Source organism: Apostichopus japonicus, chromosome 21, assembly GCF_037975245.1.
Source record: "Apostichopus japonicus isolate 1M-3 chromosome 21, ASM3797524v1, whole genome shotgun sequence".
In the NCBI taxonomy this organism is placed as follows: Eukaryota; Metazoa; Echinodermata; class Holothuroidea; order Aspidochirotida; family Stichopodidae; genus Apostichopus; species Apostichopus japonicus.
The window spans coordinates 12,676,034-12,698,235 of record NC_092581.1 but is presented as its reverse complement, the minus strand read 5'-3'; the positions used below and the strand labels follow the sequence as shown (position 1 = coordinate 12,698,235).

At 36.9% G+C, this 22,202-nt stretch overlaps 1 protein-coding gene across 2 annotated transcripts; it reads right to left on the bottom strand.

Moving 5' to 3' along the window:
• Nucleotides 1-589: 589 nt before the first annotated feature.
• Nucleotides 590-21,719, bottom strand: LOC139962513 (DNA mismatch repair protein Mlh1-like). 2 transcript variants are annotated; one of them, XM_071962537.1, is made up of 18 exons: nucleotides 21,457-21,719; nucleotides 20,283-20,407; nucleotides 19,468-19,558; nucleotides 18,845-18,943; nucleotides 17,081-17,154; nucleotides 16,426-16,498; nucleotides 15,214-15,348; nucleotides 14,314-14,402; nucleotides 12,425-12,537; nucleotides 10,897-10,990; nucleotides 9,891-10,044; nucleotides 9,142-9,428; nucleotides 7,257-7,538; nucleotides 6,558-6,621; nucleotides 5,876-6,040; nucleotides 5,576-5,668; nucleotides 3,778-3,891; nucleotides 590-3,127 (listed from the first exon to the last, which is right to left on the bottom strand). In XM_071962537.1, exons 1-18 carry the CDS (start codon nucleotides 21,460-21,462, stop codon nucleotides 2,951-2,953), a joined length of 2,235 nt encoding a protein of 744 aa, XP_071818638.1. In that variant the 5' UTR covers nucleotides 21,463-21,719; the 3' UTR covers nucleotides 590-2,950. The 2 variants fall into 2 exon arrangements, with proteins under 2 accessions (XP_071818638.1, XP_071818639.1); XM_071962538.1 differs by having other exon boundaries at nucleotides 21,461-21,718.
• Between the last annotated feature and the right edge of the window lie 483 nt (nucleotides 21,720-22,202).

The following is a 22,202-nucleotide window of genomic DNA, read 5'->3' as shown; positions in this document are numbered from 1 at the left end:
CCAAAGTCAAGGGATGTCTGTGACCACTTCCTGGTGTGTCATACCAACTTTAAGCAAGATTGGAGTGGGCAGGGGGGGGGGGGAGGAACAAGCTTATGGTCTTGTCATAGGGTCTTAGAGGGTGTTATAAATCCAACACTGCATGGATGAATATACCTGGTAAAAATGTTCCAAGCCAAAGTTTTTGCTTTATAAGGTTTCAAAAGTGTCATTTCAAGGGTCTTTCTCTCATGTACTTTCCCAAGTTGCATGTATGAGATGATAAGCCCAACTTTGTACAATGTGAATAAAACGAAACACAAAGAGGAGAGGGGGGGGGGGGAGAAATAGGCAACGCTGAGTGTCTTATTTATTATTTTTCAGTTACAACTCTTTCGAAATAAACTTTCTTCAAAATGGATACAAACTATAATGTACAACTTTCAGATCTAGTTCTGTGTGAGTCAAATTCTACAGAATATATCACATTTAAAATGCCTGGTGAATTTATTATATTCATCCACATCCTACGCCATAGAGATGGAGCCAATCTCTGGTAGAGGAGCTCAACCAAACCAAACCAAACTTCATAACCCCACGGCTTTCTTAAAAAAAACATAGCCTACATACTTCATGTTTGGCCAAGTCAGGGGCCAAACCCAACAGTTAAGAACTCGGCATACTACAAAAACACCTATATTCCTGTCTTAAGAGTCACACACAATGACTTTCGGGAATTTCCTTAGAAAAAAGTGGTTTCAAACAGAAAAGTTTCAACCAAATGAAGTGACCTCAGATAGTGGCACCACCTACTCCAAACCTGACCAGACCAGTTGCAAAATTAAATAAATCAATGTGAAATGTGATCTTTTGATTCCTAGACCAATCCTTTAATTATTCAGTAAAAAAATTATTTTCACTCCACACCCTGTCTTTGACTAATGATGAAGAGTATTTAGTGTGAAGATGTAGTTAGCACACATTGAAACATACAATAAACATTTTACTTGTATACAACCTCTCACCTTCCTCCAACATCCCTTCCACCAATCACACTGCCCCTTTCTCTCCAACAACTGATATAACCAGCAAGTACCCAACAGTCGTCATGTAATCGTCGCATACCACTGACGATGTCTTTCCTTCGCCAGAAATCCTGGCCTCTGTACTCCTTTATTACACACGTATCAGGGCTGGATTTTGTTGTGCAAATTTGAAATGCTTGCCAAATTTTAATATTTTGAAATGCAATATGAAAACTTACATATTTTGTTTAGATGTCTGATATTTGTTTGTCTATCGTTTTGCTGTCCTTTTTGTGCTTTTGGATGTTTACAGTTTTGCTACTGCATGATATTGTATATGTATTTTATATTAAGGGCTACTCTTGAAAGCAGTGCTTCTGCACTGAGCAGGACTACCCTCATTGAAGTCGACAATAATATAAAAACAGAAAAAATACTGCATAGTGTTTTACTAACTCCTTCTGGGGCTGTTTTGATCTATGCGGTATCATTTGCCATGTTGCATAACTTCAAAATATACCAATTACATCTGAATATAACAAATGCATGCATGGATTCGCCTGGTATTCATTTTGTGAGGAAGACTGCCGCCTCTCTGTTTCTTGACTACGCCTTGCAAAAATATTACCATCATCGCAACCTCACTGTTTCAGAGAAGGAATAAAACATGCAATGATTGCAATCCAACTTTTTTAATCATCTGATATTGAAAAATTGGATGTGAACACTAACTTATAGCAACAAATAAAAGTTCTTCTGCCTATTTAACATTGCATTTTCATCTAATTATTGTTAGAATGATTGAAATTAGCATGTTTAAGAAACTTTTCCAGGCGACCATGCCCCCAGACATTTTCTCTGCCTTCACATAGTTACACTTGAGTATAGAATTCAGTGACCAGACATCTCTGATTTCATATTTTTTCTGCCTTCACATATTTACACTTGAGTATAGAATTCAGTGACCAGACATCTCTGATTTCACTTTCTCTGCCTTCACATAGTAACACTTGAGTATAGAATACAGTGACCAGACATCTCTGATTTCGCACTTTCTCTGCAGTCACATATTTACACTTGAGTATAGAATTCAGTGACCAGACATCTCTGACTTCACATTTTCTCTGCCTCCACATAGTTACACTTGAGTATAGAATTCAGTGACCAGACATCTCTGATTTCACACTTTCTCTGCCTTCACATAGTAACACTTGAGTATAGAATTCAGTGACCAGACATCCCTGTTTTCTGGATGTGTTCTTAACTTGGGCGTTTGATGAAAAATTTCATTAATGAAAAATGTCATCGCTGCTTTGAGATGGCCAGCGTTAGTTATAACATGACATCAACTGAAGGGGGTTAATATCAATATCATGTCCCCGGTCATAGAGGAACATTTCCACATACCCTTTCTCCATGAATCGACAAACTGTGTGTATTAAAGGGTGTGAAGACTTGCGCAAAAAGAAAGGTCTAATGCCGGTAATCTGACCTAGTTTCGAATGAGGTGTAACAGAAGTGTTAGACACCACCATTGATCGCAGAAAATGCACACACAGCTTGCTACCGTCGGTAATTAGACACTAGTGTACATTCAGTACATGCAGCTACGGTCAATATCCACAGCACAGTGTACAAACCATACAGCGATGGACATCTCAGGTCCAGCTAAAGATAACAAGGTATCACGTTTCATTACTGTCTGCATTTTGTAGCCACAAGAGAAAAACTTCACTTGTAAGCAACGGAAAGCTTTTTAAAGATGTTGGCATGCTGTTTGGGGCGAGTCTTCAATGCCTTTAATGCGTTGACAGTTGAATTGTGTGTTATATCACACGAGAGCACCCTCGACCCAAAAGCATTATTCTCGGCAAACAGCTGTATACATTTGGTTTCCTCCCATGGGCTGGAGCCTGGAGAGACCATTATTCAACGGGTCATGTCATTTAGCATCGCTCAAATACTTTGTACAAGTCGTGTAGGTTTGCGATTTGTAAAATACTGGCATTTTCTGCAAACTCCTTCGGTGGTAAGAATTGGTTTTTCAGGGCTGGGTATAAAACATGCTCTATTGTCCATCTCCAATTATAAGTAGGAAAGTCCTCTTCCTTAGCATCTTGACTCTGAAATTAGAAAGAAAAACCTCGATGAGAGGTTGAGAAGTACTCGAAGAATGTAACAAAATGAACATTTTCTGTATCAAGATGGCAAACTAGTGATTTGGGTTATTTAAGCAGATTAAAAACAACCATAACAGACACTCATTCATTGGCCACTGAGACTTGTGACATATCTTTGTACAAAACATTATGTCATTGTCATTCAACCCTCTGAAGAAGATCCTTCAGGCCCACTAACTCTTACACAGGCTCTTTAGTGGCAAAGCAGTTTGCAAACAGTTTTTGTTTTATTTTGATTTTGAAAAAAATATGGCGTTTACTGCTTGTGGACACGATGGGACAATGGTATGTGTTTTTATTTTATTTTTTATTTTATCACAATTTAAGAATACATTGGATTAACATTAACATAAAGGCCCGTAATGAGGAGATGAAGTGATCATCAATTAAGCCTTAACGAAGCAGTCTAGAGATAAAGCATACATTAAAAAGCTGAATATAATGAAAACCTGAACTGCGCTATAGATTATTGAGATTAAACTTTGGTCCAAAGTCCTCCTTTTTAATGGGTTATTTTATATTCCTGTCATCCCTTTATCGATCAGATAAACACATCAAACAACTCTGATATGCAGACACGAGTGTAAACTTACCTTAGCACCATCTGTTTTCTCGTCCGTCAGTCTCAACTTGCGGTGGACACCGTAGAAGAGACTGCATTCTCTTGCAAATGACCGAAAGCACTCATCTTCCGACTCCCAGTCAACCTGAGTCAGACGAGAAGAAGCAAAGTGTAATTTATGCAAAAGACAAATAAAAGGTGTGTAAAACTCTCATTGGTTTTAAAGATTTTCTTGGTTATTCGAGTTGATACGATGCAAATATTACAGGATTGTATGTTGAGGGAAGGATGGGGGGGGGGAAGGGGAGGGGTAAGTGGCATGCGATGGTGAAGGAATTGCTCAAGGTAAGTATAAATCGAGGCAGCAGGCATTTCTCTGCTTACCATGTCTGCATCTAATGTATTTCTTGTCTGGTTAGGTAGGACATGATTACATGTACCAACTAAGCACCTGAACACAAGCATTCTCCACCAACCTAACATCATGCCAGGGTTAACTGTTTGGACACATATCTTAACGGTAGTATTAAAACAACTTGAATGTTGGCCCTAACAGTATTTTGACTCGTACATGGACACAATCTCCTGCTTGAGCGAGTCGAGGTAAATTAGAGAACAGGTTTAGGTCGTGGACACTAACATGATATAGATTAGAGCAGCCTTCTTTTATGGTTTCCATATGCCCATGCACTTGTTTTTTCAATCTTATCAGAGTGCTCAGGCGCATTCACAAAAAGCTTGGATTTGAAAGTAGTTCTGACAAAGCTGTAATACCTAACATTCAGGACTGTGATGTAACCACCTAGATACTTCAAAACTTGAAAAAAAGGGAAAACTGCCAATAGCACCTCTTTCTGATGTTTCAGAAGCAATGTTGCAATTTCACTGAATTCAATTTTGGCCACTCCCATAGACATCACTGTAGGTACCCTTCAAAATCAGTAATTTCCCACAAATCGCAGTGGATCAGTGAACTCACGCATGCAATTCCCTCCCCAGGCCATGTGTTCCTCTCTTCAGATAAAATATAGCATGAAACCACATCCACCTGTCTAGCTGAAAGTTGATATTGTTATCGGGTTATATTTAGACATCACAGCTTCACATAAACAGTGGCATGTGTCTTTTTAAACTACGCCACAGCTCAAAATGTCAAAGAGTAGATTAGTGTGGTGAGTAGCCATTGGTAACTATTGTCCAACAGAGAGCTACAGGCCACCCAATCACACTACAAAAATATTTTAAAATACATTTCTAAAGCACTCCATCCAGTAACAAAACCAAAAATACTGTTCATGTTTGCAGAACAATTACAAATACAAATTAAAAAGATTGGTTTTTGTTTGGCGATTTGAATGAATTTACATTAGGAGCGGTTTATATGTGCAATATGGTAAAGCATTCCAGAGACTTTAGGCTGCAGAGCCTAATGTACTCTTCAATTTGTGATCTATTGACTGGCAGTGCAAGGTGGAGTGAATGACTAGAAGATAATGCATTATTGTAATCTCCAGGCAACATACCAGGCTGAAATCATTTACAATGAGGAGATATATTTTCTTTTTAGGAATTTCACTGTAAATCTATATTGTTTTTAAAATAATTCCTTAGTATATATATATATATTTTTATTTTTATATTAATATTTAAGCTGCATCCATTTTATTCTTCATATTCATATTTTATGGGTTTTGTCATTGTAAAGCGCTCTTGAACATGCTTAAGCATGAAAAGAGCGCTATATAAATCTGGTAAATAATAATAATAATAATATCCTGACAAAATTTTCACAGAAATATGCCATCGTAAGAAGAAGGTATATATATTACCTCAGTGGCCAGCCTCAGCACAAACATAGGCAGAGCTTCAAAAGGTGGAATGTAGTTATCCAATAATAGAGGTAGCGTGCATAGATTTCCAGCCTGTGAAGTCACGGAAAGCGTTGTTGAAAGAGAGGTTTACGCAGAAAAGAGTTGGGTATCTTTGTTCATTTGTTGTAAAGCCATCAAGCTATCACTTACAAATTGGCTACATTTTAAAGGTCTAGGAGATATGGCTCATTAGGGGTGTAACAGTGGGTGTTCAGGGGTGTTAGGGGAATTCAGCCGATAGAATTCCAACAGTCTCACCTCATCAATCTCCAATGAGAAGTAATCCATCATCATTTCTGACTTTGACTTGAGTAAGTCCATGACATATTGAGCCAATTGGTCTTTTGGCCCGTCCGAGTCGGACCAACCGCTCTCTTTGGAGTCCAGAGCAATCATTGCCAGGTCGAATATTGACCCAGGATTCTAATAAGATGTTAACAAAATAAAAAATAAAAAATTAAAAGTATTTCCCAAAACTGAAAAGAAGGTATGATACTAAGGTTACAGTCGGTCAAGTTTGACAGTTTTTTCAATTTTGTACAGATTACATTAGTATCTTCTTACATGTAGTTTGTCTGTAAGTAAATGAAAAACTGAAAAGTAACTGAGAAATTACCAAAAAATATGAAAAATGAAAGAAATATTTTGCTACAATGGGAATTGAATCAATGACCACAGGAAGTTCTACTTTTTTTCCCCAGAATTTCTCAAGCAATCTCTGCCTTTGCTGTCTCTGATAAATTTGGTAAATAAAGTATCCCAGGTTGCATAGTATGTAACTGGTAGGGACTGTTGCTTCCGGCTGTCACACTCCCCACCTCCCCCCCCCCCCCCAACTCTCCCACCAACAAAGAAGTGGCTGTACAGGGCATGCCAAAAACTAACAGTTGGACAGCTCAGTTGGTAGAGCATTAGAGGATAGGAATTTGATTTTACTTACAGAAAGTTTCATCACTCCAAAGTTTCCAAAATCAAATAAGACAAGTTGGTAGAAGAACTCCTTACTGTTGATATAAGGAAAACAAGAGACAAGATTATGTTCTGTATTCAAAGGCTAGAAAACCTTGCAACACTTTTCCCCAGTTTACTCAATGATATGTTTTCATCAGAAATCATAACGCTTTCATCTTTAACACTGCATATGCAACGTTTGTCACTAAAAATGGAGCTGTATTTAAATCGGAAAGCGGATTTTCTTAACTAAAATTTACCAGAAAAAGAGAAGTTTTGGACAGAATGGTTATCAGAGTTCTTCAGACCTGGACGAGGTACAGTCTACTGGTTAACACAGAGGATATGTGAGTAGAGGTTTGAGACATTTACCTCAATTTACCTTTTCCGGTGAGGTACAGTCTAGAGTAATGTTATACAAATTCATAGTATACTGATTTAATTTTGGTATGTCTACCTCAATTCAGTTGTTTTGATGAGGTACATTCTAGTCTTTTGTTATACAAAATTATAGTAAAAATAAACAGTTACCTCAATTTACCTTTGTCGGTGAGGTAGTCTAGAGTAATGTCATACAAATTCAGAGTATACTGATTTAATTTTGATAAGTCTACCTCAATTTAGTTGTGTTGATGAGGTACATTATATTCTTAATTATACAAATATATAGTAAAAAACAAGCAGTTACCTCAATTTACTTGTGTTGATGAGGTACAGTTTAGTTTGGTGCTGCAATAATGCATATTCAGCATTAACGCAGCCGACAAAGGTGTGGTTTTTAAATATCTCCCGCAATCCTTTGTGGGTGTCGACCTCTACTGACTGTTGCAAATTCAGAATACTGGTGAGTTTGATTTCCCGATGGTAGCGGACTTTGTCCGCCTGTTTCCCACCTTCCTTGACCTCAGCTCCACTGGTGGAAGAACCAACTTCAGGTGCAGTGGATGAAACTTGGTCAATCGTTCTCTTCCTAAAAAAGAAATGATGATATTCAAAATGTCTACTTCCAAAATGATCCAAATCAAAACCATAAACAGTCCATTTGTTGAACTTTTCAAAAGAATCTTTCAAATGTTTTCCTAGATGAGGTTATACAAGAGGTCAAAAGTAAGCCGACCTGCCCCCGTTCACCCTCCTCCCTCACCCATACAATTCCTCTTCTTTTTTTTTAAATGTTTTTGAGTTGTTTGATGCAAACAAACATCTCCAGCACAATTTTGCTCTGGAGCTGTTTTAATTTCTCTGAAGTCAGTTTTCATGCAACTAGGAGAGGATGTATGTATGTATGTATGTATTTTAGATCCTCCTGCAAGCAGGAACTCGCAAAGAAGCCATCATTGGCTTATCAAAGACTTAAGCTACCGAAGTCAGTCTCTTAGATTCATATTTAACGTCCATGATTATGAATTGTCAACAACTCTGTAACTGGACGACATACATTAATCTTGGAGTGACTCGAACCGGGGACCTATAATTGGAAGGCACCAGCGCTAACCACTGAGCTAACACTCTTTGGACAGTTCTTTGGACAATGGATCTTTGGACAATTCTCACATATTTTCAAACAATACAGCTGTAGCAAAAAAAAAGTTCCTTCCAAACACAAGCATATTTGGAATATTTCTGAAAATGAGAGCTATGTGTTACCAACATTCATGTCATCTCCTAAACCTTAAAGTTCACAAAACAATGATTTATTGACACACTGGGACTTTTAAGTCACAACTGGTATTTTCTTTGTGTCACAATATGTTGTTAAGAATTTGTTCACATGATATTAAAAAGGGAGATTTTCTTAAATCATTAATTTCCCACTTTTAAAGGACGACATCCTCTTTGGTAAATACTGGAGCTTAAGATATCATCCAACAAGTTTGCACAATTGAGATCATTCAGTATTCAGCATAACAACAGAACTTTTCAAATCCATGAACTTCTGTACAATTTTTTTAGATTCGTACATAGTTTGGAGCAACCTCATTTATATCTGAGTAGTGACTGCAAACCCACACAAAAACAAAACCTCAAAGCTATAGAGTTTTAATTGTACATACAGCTGGCTGCTCAACTAATTTCTTCACTTTATCATAAATCAACATTTGTGATAAGTTTACTCACCATTGCAAAGCTTAAAAGCCAACACTTTTGCTTGTCATTCAAATTTTCAAATGTGTGGATTACTTTTTGGCAACAATTCATTAATGGGTATGATGTTATTTGCTCTATTTCACTTTTTGCTGTTTAAATCTTAAATTTACATATTTGGAATATTAAAAATAACTGGTTTTGATGCCTACAACAGTAAGTAAACTATTTGTTGCATTTTGCATTTCCACTGTATGATTGCCCTTTGACCTTTATGATTATGCATTATGCTATAAATCCACCAAAATTGGTTACTACTGAGATGGGACTGAGATAACCCTTTTCGATACCTTTATTCTGGGGATATGCTGTAACAGAGTTATGTGACACACTGGGGAGTGAGTCGCAGTAAAAGAAAAAGAGATTCAATGACTAAAATCTACATATAAACTACAATGGAAACAATGGAGTCATTTCTTAAACCTAACCGGCGACTTTTAGAAGTTGAAGGGGTGTCTACATCCATCGGCGTAGGAAGCTCCTCTCCGTCGACTGGTTTTACTGGTTCGTCGGATCCTGCATCTTCATCCTGGGAGGAAGAGGCAGGACATTTCACGATGAATGCGTCGAGTTTCTGCTCCCTGGCGTCTGTCCGTATCATCTGGTCGTCGCGCCTTACTTTCGTTTGAGTATCCGTCTGCTGCTGCTCTTTGCCATCTTTGACATCTTTCGATGCAACTTCTGAAACAGCGACAGGAGCTCCTGGTAGAAGGGCCTGACAAGTGATAAAGGAGGAGAGGAACATGTAACAACAAAAAAAACACAAGGAAATTGCAAGATTTTTACACTTTTGGGAATAAGTTAAAATGACAGCAAGATTCACCTAAAAAATTTTTGATAACATACTTAAAAGATATACTGTACATAATGGGATCCTCTTTATATTTCCGTATCACAAATTCCACCGTTTTGGTCAAAAGTGCACTTTTGTAATTACCCATTCTACTTCATTTTCCAACAAAAAGAGACTTTTTTTTTAAATTACAAAGATTAAAAATAGGTACCTTCTTACCAAAACAAGGCACTCCTTATTTTATGTAAATATTATTTTTTTGAAGAATTTTTAAAAAACCCGCTCCAACGCTCCTGCGCTCCAATGGGCATTCTTTGACGACATGTTATTCGGCAGTGGGTTTTGAACTCGTGCCGAGTGAAAATTGACTCGTTTCCAACTAACCTGTGCAAAGTATGTCCGAGACGAATTACAACCGAGAAGCTTCTGCTCGATCATTTTCTGAATATCTTCGATGATATCATCCTCATGCAGGAAGTGGACCTCGTGCTTTGTCGGATGAACGTTGACGTCTACGTTCTGGGGTGATATCTCCAGACTGAAAAATGAGAACACAAATTTCTAGCGAGCAATGGAACTAAGGCACAGCTACTTCGGTGCAGAATAGGAGGATGGCCAAACAATAAAGATTAAAAAAAAACTGAAAAACGTGAATAAAACAATCTAAACACCTCTCGACAACAGACGTTGACCCTGAGCTTTGCATTGACCTATTCAGTAATGATCCTCGTTAAAAATATGACTTTAATGATAGTTCATACCTCCCACCAATAACCACTCTCCCCCCCCCCACACCCCCACCTCTCATCTTAATTCTGCACAAGTTTACTTCAAATTTCCATAAATTTCGATAGCAGTCATACCTAAATGCCTAGCTTGACTTCTACAATAACATTTCCATCATCACCACTTGACTACTGTAACTAACAATCTGATTTGGGCAGGAAGATTGGGTATTTAGAAGAATGAAACCATATTCAATGAGATCATTACTCAAGGGGGGCAAAGGAAGGGGAAAGGAGGGGGGTTCACAAGTAGCTCTGGTGGAACATTCAGGGTTGTATTATTTAAGTACTAAACAAAAAAACAACAAAGGGCCTTTTTTTGTTAAGTTTTCTTGTTAAAGTTTCTTAGTATAGGCTTCTCAATCATTCAATTATCTTTCCACTGTATGTTCTACTCTCTGGGTTTTTACAACCCATTCTCATATTTATTTAATGTCAGAATCCATACTCTCCCTATTATGTTGTAAAATTTTCTCTTCGTCATGCTATTTATTTACAATTGATTGATTGATCGACTGATTGACTTAAAATTGACTAAAAATCGACAAAAATCAGGATCGTGAACCACAAATAAGCTCCATGAAAAAGAAAATGTCAGATTTTACCTCAGATAAAGAAAGGGATGCATGCCTTTGGGGAGATACGTGGAGTAAACTGCTTCTATGGCTTTACGAAGGCTGGAAGAATCAACCAATCTGTCTGCAGGGATAAATACATGAACATTTTGCTCAAGTGTTATTCTAAAAATCTTACAAAATTTAATGGCATTTTGAAGGTGAAATTATTGCTCTCAGACCTTTGAGATATTGCTTTAAGACATTGCATCAGTGGCGAATACGTTCGTCTCATCGGAACGTAACAAAATAAGGTGATCTAATCTTCAAAGGGATCCAAATGGAACATCGCAACAATTTCATTTAAATGTGTGAGTTATAATGATTTTCTGAATTAAATGAGCGGTTTGTATAAACTCCTTTAAGAAGAAGTCAATTGCTTTAAACCACAAAGATCTGTTTACTTAGATTGATGGGTATCCGATCACCAGAGAATAATAACTTATCCGGTATCGCGTCGCAATATGTCATAACACATGGTCGAATTACTACACAAGTCCAAAGATGAAGAGCAGTTTTTTTTTTTGTATACATGAATTATAGCAGTTTATGAGGCGGCTAATTTCAGATCCTTCAAAACTGCTACACCAAATTTGAACATTAAATTATTCCCCAAAGTGTGTGTGAATTTGAAACAACTTCGTCTGAGTGGCACAAAATTACAACCTGATCAACATACAGCTTTAATATGAAGCATGTTTTCAAAATGCAGATACTTGACAAGACATTTAGCAAATTAAGAATAATATAATCTAAAACATCACTTTCTTTGGACATCCAAATGTCTTCCTTCTACCCACTGAGTAATTCCCTCTGTGATTGACACTCGCTCTTTCTGTTCCCAGTGTCTTTCACATTGATATAATCCTTACTACAAACCTGGGTCATCATTCTATTCATCTTCTCACAAAAGTTTCTATAAATCTAAGATTCTCTGTAATTCTCTCTAAAATCCTTGTTTTATTCTCTTCATGTCTTCTTCTGGACAGATTCACTCCATTAACCATTCAAATGAATATTTCTAACAAACCAACATCCACATCTTAACCTTGATCTGCAGTCCGTCCAAACCCCCCCTCCCCCCACACACACACCCCACCTCCCTCCATCTCCTCAACTCCCTAGAGTAGTACTCTACTTCTTTTGTACTTCTTCACTCAAATTAATCCATCGGCAACAGCTGATTCACTCCCAAAGATAATTAAATGCACGCTGGTCTAGTGAGGTCAGCATGAAATGTGTAAACAAATGACTGTGGATCAGTATTTGTTCATTGATTATTAACATGTAATATCAAACACAGTAAAGATAGTTGCCATGGTAACCACCCAGGTGGTGTTTACAGAGTGTGACGGCATTTTACCTCATGGCTGGGTGAACACGAGACCAACAAGTTTATAAGAAGGACCATGTGGCACTCATGTTTTTGGCTGTTTCAGTCAGGTGTCCCTTCTTAGGAATCGGTAATGAGGGAGTACACAAAATCTCTTGCGGCTTTCCCTCTCAATCTTTTACTTACGATTAATAAATAGTAAGAGGACGCACTTCTTCACGGAGTAGTTGGCGTGGGATATGTAACCTTTGACCTGGAAGTTCAGTTTATCATTTTTGTGGTCTACCTCTAGTAGTTCCCTGTTGGTTGAAAGAAATAAGGTACAATTGGACTTCAGCGGTACAAACACCTAGAATAACCCTTTCTTATATCTACATGGTATGAACCTTAAGCTTAAAACCAAAATTTCACACTTTCTTCTCCTTCCCCCCTCCCCCCTCCCCTTTTCAAAACAGTTTTGCAAATGTTATCACTAAATTATTCATATATACAAAGACCTTCCCCAGTAACAGGTTTCCCAAACAATAACATTTCAAGAATAACTTCCTGTTTATTTTTTTGCTCTTAAATTGGTAAAATACCAAAAAGAATGATAATCATTTAGATACAATGTTAGTCAATTTTAAGTCTCTTTCAAATTTACACATTAATACAACATTCAGCTAGACTAAGTCCTTAAAAATCAAGAAGATTTTGACAAGTTCATTATAAATAATAAAAATCTGCTATTGAAGTGATTTCTCTCTGTTATTTGAAATAATATCTCTGAAACAGTCGTTTGTCAGTGTATCCCAATAGACAGTGCTCGTTCACTTATACCTCTTGACAATTACAACTCCGGAACATGATGAGCATGTGAGTCACCAGAAAAAAAAAATTGTTTGTGAATCGTTGTGTTACATCATTATTGTCAATTTTTCTAATTAGCAAACATTTGTACCTGTTGTAGACTATGCTTAAGAATTGCACTACAATCAATGAAATTTGAAATGATTTATCAATCTAAAAAAAAAGGTCACTTTTAATTTATTCAATTATTCCAATAGTTATTCTTGATTCGTTGAACAATGAATGGCCTTGCTGTTGCTTAATTTTCGTCTCATTTCATTACAGGTTAAATTGTGACATGTATCTGCAAGCTCGGCAAAAGCGGAAAATTAAAGTAAAACTGAGAAAAACATTTACGGAAAGACCTTGTCAAACAGAATAAACTTCAGATTCTCAAAATAATGATTTTATCACTGGAATGCTCCCTTAAGGCTTAACTTGGGTCAGCTCCACAGTGTGGATCTAAATGTTACAGTTAATACTTTATTTCATAAATTCTAGTACAAACAAACCAAAAACATTGGTCTTCTACATTGTGTTTTAGCCACGTATTTGTATAAGTTGTAACGCATGGTTGTTTGAGGCCATAAAATGTTTTCCTGTTGCATCTGATAAACTGGCCCATCAGTTTGTGTCTTAGACTAAGTAGTTCAGTCACTTTGATAGCAGAGCCTCAGAAGTTTAAAGGGTCATTTCTCATTACTAAAAAATTGGTATAGATCTACAACTTGGACTGCCCGGCAACGGTTTATCAAAGTCTACGACATTCCAAAATTAATTTTCTGCTCAAAAGACATCCTGTTTATTATGATATAGCAAAGAGTATTAACAGTTTTGTGCTGTACCGCTATTGTTAGTCAATATTACATTGTTTCCTCTCTCAAATACAAAGGTACAAATGGCAGGTAAACTTTCCTCCCCCAGTTCTTGATACAAACATTGTCAGCCCCAATTATTATATGCAAAGTCCACCAGGCTAGGGTACCTCTGATCTGAAGGTCCAGGGCAAGAGCTGACATTTTGTTTGAAAAATCTTTCGTCATATACATATATTTCTTGGCATTACTGATGTATTCAAACTAACAGTGTACTTGGTTGCTGTGGCATGAAAACACTGATATAGTAAAAAGAATAATCCACATGGCTAAAAAATGAGACTCCAACTAGTTTTTGCCAAGGAACATTGACTATTGGTTTTTTCACATGAGATGCAAATTTTATAATGAGATGCAAATTTATACTCTCACCTAGCCACAGTTGGACCAAAGACTGTCCTGATATTATCCACAACAGATGCTGCCGGAGTGGTCCTTAGGTCACAGCTGCTCTGCCCTTGCTGTGAATGGGTGAAGAGATGAGAATGACAAACACAGAGACACACATGTAGCAGCAGCAAGGGTTGGGAGAGTGGGGAGGGTGGGGGTGGGTGGGTGGGTGGGGGAAGGGGAGAGGATGGACAGGGGATTGACAGCAATAAAGGATACCCTCCACATTTCCCCTTTGGAATATCATTATTAGTCTAGTTCAGCTTATAGTTTGCATAAGAAAATGGCCCTTCAGAAGAATGGGGACATCCCCTTCAAACTCTTTAACTAAAGGAACTACATTTAATATTCATACCCAGCAGAGCTAAAACAGACATTTCATGACAAATACAACAACAACCAGAATATAAAAAATTCTAATTACAATTTTTTACATTTCCACAAAGATTTTAAACTATTATTTATCGAATGTCGGTTCGAATGACCAAAATTAGATTTGGACTTTGTCCAAAGACAACTAATTGTTTACATCAAATCTTGATTGCATTGTAACTAAATAGACCCAGATATATGTCAAATGATAAATTGGTGTTACCCTCCATCATGTTGGAGATAACTAAAATAATACAGTGGTACTGTAAGCCTATGATCCACCCTAAGGGGAGTTTTTTTGGCCAAAAACTGCTGTTCTATTCACCAAACCTACACATCTCACCTACAGTGTTCACATTGGTCATTTCTTTGGTTATGTTTCCTACAATTTCATCAGACAACCAAATTTGCTGCTCAGGCGACCAAAATGTAAGACCTGTATGTCCAAGGAACAAAAACAAAACCTGAAAAATTATATAAAATTTTGCCGCTCAAATGTTTAGTAAATACCTTTTTAAGGGTGAAGGCTTTTCCAGAGTTGTGAATTGCATAGCGGCTGACGACTTCATATATCTTGCCGTGTTCCTCGGATGGACTCTTTAATGCCTTCCTTCGAGTTGCGACATTGTAGAATAAGTCTTCCACCTGATTAGAATGATATTGATAAAATGCGTCCTGATAATCATAAGAATACAGAGCTTTAAAACCCGCAGAAGAATGCGAAATGAAAACTGCATGCGCCAACTCAATCGTAACATTTAAATGCTTAGCAGCGTACATGTGAACATCAATCTTCAGATGCAGACATTATATGCATTGCATGCGCAATTCAATGGCCACATGTAAATAGTCAAATACAATGCATGTGCAATTCAATGGTCATATACATCCATCAGGTACAATACATGCGCAATTCAATGGCCACATGTAAATAGTCAAATACAATGCATGTGCAATTCAATGGTCATATACATCCATCAGGTACAATACATGCGCAATTCAATGGCCACATGTAATGTGCAATTCAATGTGCATAATGCAATTCAATGGTAATATACTGATATCATATACAATGCATGTGGCACCCAATGGTCACACATAAATATTTAACACATTGCGTGTGCAATTCAATGGTGACATTCATACATCACACACAATGCATGTGGCAACTCAAACGTCACACATAATTATTTAATGCATTGCATACATGTGCAATTCAATGGTGACATTCATATATCACACACAATGCATGGCAACTCAAACGTCACACATAATTATTTAATGCATTGCATACATGTGCAATTTCAATGGTCACATACATATATCATAAACAATGCATGTTGAATTCAATGGTACACATGCAGATATATCAAATACAATGTATGTGGCACTCCATAATCACATGTGACATTAGACACAGTTCATATCCAAAACAATCATGTGCAGATAAGCTGCACATATCATGTGCTATTCAATGGTTACATGGCTTTACCAAACTAGTCTCCTTGGATAAAAGAAAGAAGTGATTTACATGTAACATTCAGTTAATATTCGTATCTAGCCTAATAATGACCTTTGTGACCTTAAGTCTTCTTAAAAGTGACATATATACATAAATGGGAAAAGAAAACAATGTGTAAAGAGTAGATGGTATATATATAATGTATTACGCACATCGACAAAATGCAGGAACCAAGAACAAAACTGAAACATTTCTTTTACCGTAATCTGAGTCCCTTGGTTACCAGCACATGGTTTGACAGGACCTTTAAGTTTTCCATCAGTAAAGCTGCCCCTACGACAGAAGAGATACAAAACCAAACGGGGTCATTTTCAAGTGCCAAGGTTTTTGTAACTATAGCAGCTTTCCTGCATTTACACAGTACTACATCTCTGTCAATACCCAACATACAGAGATAGGTTGAACAGCTTGTTGCATTAGCGTCGGTGCCGCGGAAGAGATGAAAGCTTCTTGGAAAGAAAGGTTTCCATAGAATTCCAGTTTTGGATGCATCATATTGTTATGACAATTTTGCTAACAATTTCTAGGTCAGCATTTCAAATCATTGTTCATTTACTTACGATATATAGTTATTTTTCTCTTACAAGCAAATTAATCAATTGTGCATGCTCAGTGGTTATTGTAGTGAGTGCATTTATAACAATGGTTTCTTTGTCATCCCTTCCTTTTGCTGTTCAATTGTTTGTTTGAGCATTTATTTTGTATTCTGCCTCTCCAACTTTCAGAGACGTAAATCATATATTCATATTGAGCTACTTTTTGTTTTAACTTATAAGCAAATTATGAACAGAAAACCTGTAAAAACAATTGTTTTCGACTAAATCTGATGACTGGATTTCAAAACATTGTACTCACTTGAAAGCACATTTAGAGTCAGCTGTTTTAGTTGTGATAGAGAGGTGAGCCACATGACTGATGCTGGCTAAAGCCTATGGGCAAATCAATCATATATAAACAATTATCAAAAAAGTTTGCATAAAATATATATATATCTATGATAGAGTAAAGGTATGTATGATAGAGTACAGGTATCTATGATAGAGTACAGGTATCTATGATAGAGTACAGGTATCTATGCTTGAATAAGAGTATTCTATGCTAGAGTACAGGTATCTATGCTAGAGTAAAGGTTTCTACGATAGAGTACAGGTATCTATGATAGAGTACAGGTATCTATCATAGAGTACAGGTATCTATGATAGAGAACAGGTATCTATGATAGAGTAAAGGTATCTATGCTTGAATAAAAGTATTCTATGCTAGAGTACAGGTATCTATGCTATAGTACAGGTATCTATGCTATAGTATAGGTATCTATGATAGAGTACATGTATCTATGATAGAGTATAGGTATCTATGCTTGAATAAGAGTATTCTATGCTAGAGTACAGGTATCTATGCTTATAGTACAGGTATCTGGGCTATAGTACAGGTATCTATGATAGAGCACAGGTATCTATGATAAAGTACAGGTATCTATGATAGAGTACAGGTATCTATGCTTGAATGAGAGTATTCTATGCTAGAGTACAGGTATCTGTGCTATAGTATAGGTATCTATGATAGAAAATAGGTACCTGTGCTATAGTATAGGTATCTATTATAGAATATAGAGTACAGCTATCTATGCTAGAGTACATGTATCTGTGATAGAGTATCAAAGAGTACAGGTATCTATGCTAGAGTACAGGTATCTATGATAGAGTACAGGTATCTATGATAGAGTACAGGTATCTATGCTTGAATGAGAGTATTCTATGCTAGAGTACAGGTATCTGTGCTATAGTATAGGTATCTATGATAGAAAATAGGTATCTGTGCTATAGTATAGGTATCTATTATAGAATATAGAGTACAGGTATCTATGCTAGAGTACAGGTATCTGTGATAGAGTACAGGTATCTATGATAGAGTACAGGTATCTATGCTTGAATAAGAGTATTCTATGTTAGAGTACAGGTATCTATGCTATAGTACAGGTATCTGTTCTATAGAGTACAGGTATCTATGATAGAGTACAGGTATCTATGTTGAATAAGAGTATTCTATGCTAGAGTACGGGTATCTATGCTATAGTACAGGTATCTGTTCTTTAGTACAGGTATCTGTGCTATAGAATATACATATCTATGATAGAGTACAGGTATCTATGATAAAAGGTATCTATGTTAGAGTAAAGGTATGTATGCTATAGTACAGGCATCTGTGCTATAGTATAGGTATCTATGATAGAATATAGTTATCTATGATAGAGTACAGGTATCTATGATAGAGTATCAAAGAGTACAGGTATCTATGCTAGAGTAAAGGTATCTATGCTATAGTAATGTTTGATCAGTAGAATATTATTAAAGTCACACAATTAACTGTAGCTCTTGACATCAGATGAATGCTCAGAACTGAAATCAAGTTTAGAACTCCTTAGCCTCTAGTTTCACCTATTTTGTTCCCAATCAAAGTATTTGGTTTTAACTTCGGAATGATCTAATTTTATTAATTTTTTTTTTTATGGATTTGTTAGTACGACGCTATAATTTATTATCAACCAAACTAAATTAAGTTGCCTCATTTGCAAAATATTTTACTCCTTTTTCAATTTGTGGAGGTCGATGACCTCACCTCTCCTCGGAATCCATAAGTTGCAATACTCCTTAAGTCGTTGAAGTCTTTCAGCTTACTAGTGGTAAACCTTTCACACACAATATCCATGTCATCTTTCTGTATGACGCAAAGCAAAAACAAGAAAAAATAAAATATATATATAATCCACGGTTGTGTGTCATTTCAAACTCATCCAAACTTTCAAAGTACACAGTGAGTCGTGACCCTGTGGGATGAATCAAACATCACTTGATGCAAACACCTACTAAAGAGTCGGATCAGATATATACAGATACACCATGATACTGATATTTCGGAAAATGAGTGACTTCGATAAAAATATGTCATTTTCTAAAGCTCTGTAAATTTTCTCATCAGTTGGATGATCCTGGTGTGACATATAACACTGCTTAAAATTTCATTCAAGTAGTAAGTAGGTAGATTGGTAGGAGTAATACGGAGGTAGGAAGGTAGGTTGAATTGTAGGTAGAGGAGTATGCCCATAGGGAGATAATTAGACTGGTTGATAGGTAGGTAGATCAGTAGACAGGGAAGGAGGGAGGGAGGGAGGAAGGAAGAAAGTCCTCCATTCATACCTGGCCTCTACCCTGACCTCTTCCCATCTCTATCAATTTTCTTACCCTTATACCAGTTCCATTATCCTGGATTTGAAGTAGCTTCAGGCCACCTGCCTTCACTGTTACTTGGATGCTTGTACTTTTTGCATCCAAACTGAGGGGAAAAATTAAATATGTAAAACTATTTGTCATCTCATAGACGATGCAGGGTAAAGTTCTTTTTTTAGTTTTAAGCATTTCCGTTGAAACTATTTACTTTAATTCCGACGTTTTAAGTGTACAAACAAAACAATCATAAGACATCCTAAAATTACCCTTCTTTTTGCAAAATGACTGAATGAAGAATGGAACAGTATGAATGAAGCCATAAGTAGTGCAGGCATGTCAACCTTATCACGTTTTGGATTGCCCAATGACAGATACCTTTACACTTGTACTACTATTTAAAAAAAATGTTTGAATACATGTGTGAAGTTATATGCTATTTCACAAGTTGGATTGAATTACAATTCCTAATACAAGATAAAAAGGCTATATGCTTCACACAGAATTTTACTTTCTTCAAACCATACCAGCTTGGTCAACAAAAATTCATATCCATTATACTAGCATGGTCATAAACTTAACCAGATGTTAGGCTCATCAAATATCTTCTATATACCCGGTTATACAGTATATACCCTGAAATAAGTCAATTTGTCTTCTTCTTTTTTTCATCAATATAATCAAACCCAAGAGCAGACTTTCCGCCGAAAAAGATCAGTTTATCCCATTCAGTCTCGAAGACAGCTCTGCTTAAGTAAGTAAGTAAAACTTTATTGATCCAATATGGAAATTCGTGTTTAAAATAATGCAGTAGAGAGATGTTAATACTGTACCAGTTCTCTATCAATTCCTTCAAGGCATTAGCCGGTCTCTGTATGACTTCTCCAGCTGCAATACGATTCACCACCGTCTCTTCTAATCTCCTAATGACACCGGCCATAGTGACGGACAAGAAGTCCTACATAAACATGAAACATGACCAAAAGAAAATCAGACTTTCTTGAAAATGGCTCACGTTTAATAATGCACAAACAGTAAAGCAAAAGTTGCAAACATTGGCAACAATTAAACCTGTCCTACACAAAAGTAATAAATATGATGGATATGATAGCATCACCCATTGTTTCCCCCAATATCAACTGCAAGTGTTCAACATTTGTGTTTGAAAACACCTGTTAATTTCCACCAATGTATGCGAAGAGTAACCAAATGACACATACACACGTATTCAGCTTTTACGCTCTGTTCAATACAACTGCCAATAAGTGTTCATGAAAGGAAGTTACGGTGCTGTGACTTTGTACAAGAGTTTAATAGGGTCCTAAACTGAGCTCTCGATGTAAGGTGCATACAATCTTCTGGGGTTGAGCCTAGAATGGTTTAACATCCTTGCAATTACAAATTAAGACTTTCATCTTTCTGACTAGCGTTAGATATTGGCTGACTAGGTATAAAGAAGTTTGTGAAACTTTGCTAGGAATAGCCTAGGCATAGGCAACAAGGATCTCTAATCCTACATTAGTTAGAAATAGAAGAATGAACATGGAATGAAATGGTGGTCCCTTTTTCGTATTGCTAAGACATGCATTTAAATGCATCTTTCTTTTCTATACTGGACTGCAGTGCAACGCTCGGACTAATCATTTAAGGCAATTCATGCTAAGGTTGGCCTAATGTTGACTTAGCCTGGTCCCTGTGAATGTGATCTTATTGTCCTTATAGCTAAATACTGTGTGCCATACGTTCGAAACGCCTGTGGCTGCTGGTATAACTAGCATTACCCTAACTAAATGGTATGATCGTACTTACTACTATGACCGCCCTAGTCTTACTCTTACTCTAACTGAAGACCACTCCGTAAGCCTATGCGCTGTATAGGCTAGGTCTAACTTTGTAACACTAAAACTGAAGTTAGGCTAGCCTACAGAAATTAATGGACCCTCATTTGCAAACTTCTGTAAAATTACAGCTTTCACATTGTGTCAAATAAGCAAATAATACCAATACCAACATATAAAATGTAGCGATGAACAGTTTGTTAGGTAAACCCCGCGGACGATGAAAATAACAGGTAGAATTTCTGGCCAGTTTCCAATTTTCAGTCTTTCCCGCGGGTTGTTATCTCAAAGTAGTTGCGCGAAATCAACGAGTTTAACCCACTGATCTACACTAGTTAGTGTAGATCAGTGGTTTAACCTCAATGCGCATCAACCTGAAGCTATCCCAGGATTCATCACAGGATTCATCCCAGGATTCATCACAGGATTCATCCCAGGATTCATCACAGGATTCATCCCAGGATTCTGAAGCTATCACAGGATTCATCCCAGGATTCAGATTCATCCCAGGATTCGAATCCTGGGATGAATTCTGTGATAGCCTCAGAATCCTGGGATGAATCCTGTGATGAATCCTGGGATGAATCTGAATCCTGTGATGAATCCTGGGATGAATCTGAATCCTGGGATGAATCCTGTGATAGCTTCAGAATCCTGGGATGAATCCTGTGATTCATCCCAGGATGAATCTGAATCCTGTGATGAATCCTGGGATGAATCTGAATCCTGGGATGAATCCTGTGATAGCTTCAGAATTCTGGGATGAATCCTGTGATGAATCCTGGGATGAATCCTGTGATAGCTTCAGGTTGGTCAATGCGCGAAATGTCATAAGGGTGTATATATGTAAACATGAACCTGAACATGAACATGAACTCCTTCTTCTTATTCAACAAGGGCGTCATTTTCAAGAAT

What these genes read in the sequence shown, in the direction of transcription:
- LOC139962513 (XM_071962537.1), bottom strand. An exon ending in CTCGGACATACTTTGCACAG is followed by an intron (nt 9,429 to 9,890) that starts GTTAGTTGGAAA and finishes ATCACTTGTCAG; the next exon opens with GCCCTTCTACCAGGAGCTCC. An exon ending in TCAACTTCTAAAAGTCGCCG is followed by an intron (nt 7,539 to 9,141) that starts GTTAGGTTTAAG and finishes TTTCTTTTTTAG; the next exon opens with GAAGAGAACGATTGACCAAG.